Source organism: Aphelocoma coerulescens, chromosome 3, assembly GCF_041296385.1.
Source record: "Aphelocoma coerulescens isolate FSJ_1873_10779 chromosome 3, UR_Acoe_1.0, whole genome shotgun sequence".
Classification (NCBI taxonomy): Eukaryota; Metazoa; Chordata; class Aves; order Passeriformes; family Corvidae; genus Aphelocoma; species Aphelocoma coerulescens.
The window spans coordinates 124411691-124419058 of NC_091016.1; the positions used below are offsets into that span (position 1 = coordinate 124411691).

The following is a 7368-nucleotide window of genomic DNA, read 5'->3' on the forward strand; positions in this document are numbered from 1 at the left end:
AGTGTTGGGTGACACCCACTGGGTGACACCCTTGGGTTGATTCCGCCATGATCCCACCAGCGTTGGGTGACACCTGTTGGGGTTAAAGCCACCATGGTCCCACCAGCATTGGTGACACCCCTTGGGTGACACCCTTAGGTTGAAGCCACCACAGTCACACGGGCGTTGGGTGACATCCATTGGGTGACACCCTTGGCTTGATGTCACCTTGATCTCGCCAGCACTGGGTGGCACCCTTGGGGGTGAAGCCACCATGATCCCACCAGCATTTGGTGACACCCTTAGGTTGAAGCCACCATGGTCCCACCAGCACTGGGTGACACCCATTGGGTGACACCTTTGGGGTTGAAGCCACCACGGTCCCACCAGCATTGGGTGACACCCACTGGGTCACATCCTTGGGCTTGATGCCACCACGGTCCCACCAGCACTGGGTGACACCCTTAGGTTGATGCCACCACGGTCCCACCCTTAGGTTGAAGTCACCACAGTCCCAGCAGCACTGGTGACACCCACTGGGTGACACCCTTAGGTTGAAACCACCATGGCCCCACCAGTGTTGGGTGACACCCTTGGGGTTGAAGCCACCAGGATCCCACCAGCATTTGGTGACACCCTTAGGTTGATTCCACCATGGTCCCACCAGCGTTGGTGACACCCATCGGGTGACACCTTTGGGGTTGAAACCACCACGGTCCCACCAGCGTTGGGTGACTCCCCTTGGGTGACACCCTTGGCTTGATGCCACCAGGATCCCACCAGCATCGATGACACCCTTAGGTTGAAGTCACCGTGGTCCCACCAGCATTGGTGACACCCCTTGGGTGACACTGTTGGTTTGATGCCACCACAGTCCCACCACCATTGAAGGCACCCATTGGGTGACACCCTTAGGTCGAAGTCACCACAGTCCCACCAGCATTGGGTGACACCCTTGGGGTTGAAGCCACTATGATCCCACCAGCGTTGTTGACACCCATTGGGTGACACCCTTGGCTTGATTCCACCATGGTCCCACCAGCGTTGGGTGACACGCTTAGGTTGAAGCCACCATGATCCCACCAGCATTGGTGACACCCACTGGGTGACACCCTTAGGCTGAAGCCCCCATGGTCCTTCCAGCACTGGGTGACACCCTTGGCTTGAAGCCACCACAGTCCCACAGGTGTTGGGTGACTCCCCTTGGGTGACACCCTTGGCTTGATGCCACCTTGATCCCACCAGCATTGGGTGACACCCCTAGGGTGACACTGTTGGTTTGATGCCACCACAGTCCCACCACCATTGAAGACACCCACTGGGTGACACCCTTACGTCGAAGTCACCACAGTCCCACCAGCATTGGGTGACACCCTTGGGGTTAAAGTCACCATGATCCCACCACCATTGATGACACCCACTGGGTGCCACCCTCAGGTTGAACCCACCACCATTGATGACACCCACTGGGTGCCACCCTCAGGTTGAACCCACCACAACCCCACCACCATTGATGACAACCCTTGGGTGCCGCCCTTAGGCTGAAGCCACCACGGTCCCACCAGCACTGGGTGACACCCTCAGGTTGAAGCCACCATGATCCCACCAGCGTTGGGTGACACCCTTAGGTTAAAAGTCACCACGGTCCCACCGGCGTTGGGTGACACCCATTGGGTGACACCCTTAGGTTGAAGTCACCAGGATCCCACCGGTGTTGGGTGACACCCTTAGGATGAAGCCACCATGATCCCACCACCATCGATGACACCCACTGGGTGCCACCCTCAGGTTGAAGCCACCATGGTCCCACCAGCACTGGGTGACACCCTTAGGTTGAAGTCACCGTGATCCCACCGGTGTTGAGTGACACCCCTTGAATGACGCCCTTGGGGTTGAAACCACCATGGTCCCACCGGTGTTGGGTGACACCCACTGGGTGACACCCTTAGGTTGAAGCCACCATGATCCCACCAGCGTTGGGTGACACCCTTAGGTTAAAAGTCACCACGGTCCCACCAGCGTTGGTGACACCCGTTGGGTGACACCCTTAGGTTGAAGCCACCATCGTCCTTCCAGCACTGGGTGACACCCTTGGCTTGAAGCCACCACAGTCCCACCGGTGTTGGGTGACACCCTCAGGGTTGATTCCACCACGGTCCCACCAGCGTTGGTGACACCCATTGGGTGACATCGTTGGGGTTGAAACCACCATGGTCTCACCAGTGTTGGGTGACACCCTTAGGTTGAAGCCACCATGATCCCACCAACATTGGGTGCCACCCTCAGGTTGAACCCACCACAACCCCACCACCATTGATGACACCCACTGGGTGACACCCTTGGGGTTAAAGTCACCATGATCCCACACGGCACCATCGATGACACCCATGAGGTGACACCCTCAGGTTGAACCCACCACCATCGATGCCACCCACTGGGTGCCACCCTCAGGTTGAACCCACCACCACTGATGCCACCCACTGGGTGCCACCCTTAGGCTGAAGCCACCACGGTCCCACCAGCACTGGGTGACACCCTTAGGTTAAAAGTCACCACGGTCCCACCAGCGTTGGTGACACCCCTTGGGTGACACCCTTAGGTTGAAGCCACCATCGTCCTTCCAGCAATGGGTGACACCCTTGGCTTGAAGCCACCACAGCCCCACCGGTGTTGGGTGACACCCTTAGGTTGATTCCACCATGGTCCCACCAGCGTTGGTGACACCCATTGGGTGACATCGTTGGGGTTGAAACCACCATGGTCTCACCAGTGTTGGGTGACACCCTTAGGCTGAAGCCACCATGATTCCACCACCATCGATGCCACCCACTAGGTGCCACCCTCAGGTTGAACCCACCACAACCCCACCACCATCGATGACACCCCTTGGGTGCCACCCTTAGGTTAAAAGTCACGATGGTCCCACCAGCACTGGGTGACCCCCGTTGGGTGACACCCGTAGGTTGCCGCCACCATGATCCCACCCATGTTGGGTGACATCCTTAGGTTGATTCCACCATGGTCCCACCAGCGTTGGTGACACCCATCGGGTGACATCGTTGGGGTTGAAACCACCATGATCCCACCGGTGTTGGGTGACACCTTTAGGTTGAAGCCACCCCACTCCCACCAGTGTTGGGTGACACCCTTCGGTGACACCCTTGGCTTGATGCCACCTTCATCCCACCAGCGTTGGGTGACACCCTTAGGTTGAAGCCACCACAACCCAAACACCATCGATGACACCCACTGGGTGCCACCCTCAGGTTGAACCCACCACAACCCCACCAGCACTGGGTGACACACTTAGGTTGAAGCCACCACGGTCCCACCAGCGTTGGGTGACACCCATTGGGTGACACCCTTAGGTTGAAGCCACCATGATCCCACCAGCATCGATGACACCCTTAGGTTGATTCCACCATGGTCCCACCAGCGTTGGTGACACCCGTTGGGTGACACACTTAGGTTGAAGCCACCATCGTCCTTCCAGCACTGGGTGCCACCCTCAGGTTGAACCCACCACCATCGATGTCACCCACTGGGTGCCACCCTCAGGTTGAACCCACCACCATCGATGACACCCCTTGGGTGCCACCCTCAGGTTGAACCCACCACAACCCCACCACCATTGATGACACCCATTGGGTGCCACCCTTAGGCTGAAGCCACCACGGTCCCACCAGCACTGGGTGACACCCTTAGGTTGAAGCCACCATGATCCCACCAGCGTTGGGTGACACCCGTTGGGTGACACCCTTAGGTTGAAGCCACCATTGTCCTTCCAGCACTGGGTGCCACCCTCAGGTTGAACCCACCACCATCGATGACACCCATTAGGTGCCACCCTCAGGTTGAACCCACCACGGTCCCACCAGCGTTGGGTGACGCCCTTAGGTTGAAGCCACCATGATCCCACCGGTGTTGAGTGACACCCCTTGAATGACGCCCTTGGGGTTGAAACCACCATGGTCCCACTGGTGTTGGGTGACACCCTTAGGTTAAAAGTCACCACGGTCCCAGTGGTGTTGGGTGACACCCACTGGGTGACACCCTTAGGTTGAAGTCACCATGGTCCCACCAGCATTGGTGACACCCATTGGGTGACACCCTTAGGTCGAAGTCACCACAGTCCCACCACCATCGATGCCACCCACTGGGTGCCACCCTCAGGTTGAACCCACCACCATCGATGACACCCCTTGGGTGCCACCCTCAGGTTGAACCCACCACCATTGATGACACCCCTTGGGTGCCACCCTTAGGCTGAAGCCACCACGGTCCCACCAGCACTGGGTGACACCCTTAGGTTGAAGTCACCATGATCCCACCAGCATCGATGACACCCTCAGGTTGATTCCACCATGGTCCCACCAGCGTTGGTGACACCCATCGGGTGACACCCTTAGGTTGAAGCCACCATCGTCCTTCCAGCACTGGGTGACACCCTCAGGTTGATCCCACCACCATTGATGACACCCACTGGGTGCCACCCTCAGGTTGAACCCACCACAACCCCACCAGCATCGATGACACCCATTGGGTGCCACCCTCAGGTTGAACCCACCACCATCGATGCCACCCACTGGGTGCCACCCTCAGGTTGAACCCACCATGGTCCCACCAGCACTGGGTGCCACCCTCAGGTTGATTCCACCATGGTCCCACCAGCATTGGTGACACCCATCAGGTGACACCCTTAGGTTGACGCCACCATCGTCCTTCCAGCACTGGGTGCCACCCTCAGGTTGAACCCACCACCATCGATGACACCCATTGGGTGCCACCCTCAGGTTGAACCCACCACATCCCCACCACCATTGATGACACCCACTGGGTGCCACCCTTAGGTTGAAGCCACCACGGTCCCACCAGCACTGGGTGATGCCCTTAGGTTAAAAGTCACCACGGTCCCACCAGCGTTGGTGACACCCGTTGGGTGACACCCTTAGGTTGAAGCCACCATCGTCCTTCCAGCACTGGGTGCCACCCTTGGCTTGAAGCCACCACAGTCCCACCGGTGTTGGGTGACACCCTCAGGGTTGATTCCACCATGGTCCCACCAGCGTTGGTGACACCCATTGGGTGACATCGTTGGGGTTGAAACCACCATGGTCTCACCAGTGTTGAGTGACACCCTTAGGTTGAAGCCACCATGATCCCACCAACATTGGGTGCCACCCTCAGGTTGAACCCACCACAACCCCACCACCATTGATGACACCCACTGGGTGACACCCTTAGGCTGAAGCCACCACGGTCCCACCAGCACTGGGTGACGCCCTTAGGTTGAAGCCACCATGATCCCACCAGCGTTGGGTGACACCCTTAGGTTAAAAGTCACCACGGTCCCAGTGGTGTTGGGTGACACCCACTGGGTGACACCCTTAGGTTGAAGTCACCATGGTCCCACCAGCGTTGATGACACCCATGGGGTGACACCCTTAGGTCGAAGTCACCACAGTCCCACCACCATCGATGCCACCCACTGGGTGCCACCCTCAGGTTGAACCCACCAGCATCGATGACACCCACTGGGTGCCACCCTCAGGTTGAACCCACCACCGTCGATGACACCCCTTGGGTGCCACCCTCAGGTTGAACCCACCACCATCGATGCCACCCACTGGGTGCCACCCTCAGGTTGAACCCACCACCATCGATGCCACCCACTGGGTGCCACCCTCAGGTTGAACCCACCACAACCCCACCACCATTGATGCCACCCACTGGGTGACACCCTTAGGCTGAAGCCACCACGGTCCCACCAGCACTGGGTGACACCCTCAGGTTGATTCCACCATGATCCCACCAGCGTTGGTGACACCCGTTGGGTGACACCCTTAGGTTGAACCCACCACGGTCCCACCAGCACTGGGTGCCACCCTCAGGTTGAACCCACCACCATCGATGCCACCCCTTGGGTGCCACCCTCAGGTTCAACCCACCACCATCGATGCCACCCACTGGGTGCCACCCTCAGGTTGAACCCACCACCATCGACGCCACCCACTGGGTGCCACCCTCAGGTTGAACCCACCACCACCTCCCACCCTCCCCCCCCTCCCCCCCCACCACGCCGCTCCCTCCGCCGCCTCCTCCGCCAGCGCTCGCCCGCCTTCCACGGAGCTCCACCACGGCACCGCCACCTCCCCACCACCCCCCTGCTCCTCCACCACCTCCCCCTCCCCCTCCTCCCCCAAACCCCACCCCAGCTCCATTCCGGAGCCGTTTTTTTTTGGTTGTTTTTTTTTTTTGCCGCCGTTCTCCCGAATTTTCGGGGGTTTTTTTTCTCTCCCCGGATCAGCGCCGCCGGAGCCGACTGAGCTGCAGCGCTTTTCTTTTTGTAGGACGCGAAGACCGAAGAGTTCTTCTCTGGGGTGGCTCCAGACTAGAGGAAGTTCTCTAGTGAGTTTCCCACTTCACGTAGTTCCCAGCTCCCGCTTCCGCCCCTTCCCCGGATCCGCTAAATCCCGCTTTTTCTTTTTTTTTCTCTCTCTCTCTCTCTCTCTCTTTTTTTTTATTTTTTTTTTGGTCCTTTTCTCTCGTTTTTCCCCTCGTTTTTTTTTTTTTCCCCCCCTCCCCCTTTTCCTTTCCCGCTCCCTCCCCGGCAGGTGCAGCAGGTGCAGGTGTTCGCCGACGTGCAGTGTACGGTGAATTTGGTGGGAGATCCCTACCTCAACGCGCCGCCGCCTCCGCCGCCGCCGCCGCCGCCTTTGGGGAATCCCAAAAACTCCGCTCCGCCTCCTCCGGCGCCGCCGGCTCAAGGGAAGAGCCTCCTGCAGCAGCTGCTGACGGAATGAAACTCGGGAATTCCCCCAAAAATCCGCAAAAAAAAATCCGACGACACCGACCCCCCCCACCCCCTCGACCGCGACGACGACGACGACGGCGGCAAAAAACAAAAAAACAAAAAACAAAAAACGCTCGGGAAGATGGACACGAAAAAAAAACAAAACACAAAAAAAGAGAGAAAATTATTATATAGGATCTATTTTTGTGGGATTTTTGATATCGAGCCCCTCCCCCCCCCGCCGCCCGCCCCTCCCCCCCGTTGCCGCCGGAATGTTCGGAGCGAGAAGGAATCGGGGGGGATTCGGGGATTGGGGGGGATTTTTTTGGGGGGGGTGGGGGATTTGGGGGAGGGGTGGGGTGGGGGATGGGGTTTGTGCCAAGGGTTGGGTTGGGATCGGGGCCTTTTTTGCCTCTTTCCTGCCCGGTTTTTTTTTTTTTTTTTTCTCTGGGTTTTTTTCCTCCCCCGTTTTCCTCCTTTTTTGTCCTTTTTGGTCCTTTTTTTCCCCCTTTATTCTCTTTTTTTCCCTCCTTTTCCCCCCCTTTTTTCTCCCTTTTTCCTCCTTTTTTTATCCCTTTTTCCTCCTTTTTCCCCCC

The 7368-nt window shown here is 58.2% G+C and overlaps 1 protein-coding gene across 1 annotated transcript in view; it reads left to right on the forward strand.

The window, feature by feature from the left end:
- The window catches only part of NCOA1 (nuclear receptor coactivator 1), a 159986-nt gene extending 152980 nt beyond the window's left edge, over positions 1–7006 (forward strand). Inside the window, exon 22 of the mRNA XM_069011878.1 lies at positions 6594–7006. Within this exon, the coding sequence (XP_068867979.1) occupies positions 6594–6782 (189 nt within the window). The 3' untranslated portion in view covers positions 6783–7006. The remainder of the gene's footprint in view (positions 1–6593) is intronic.
- Positions 7007–7368: the final 362 nt, after the last annotated feature.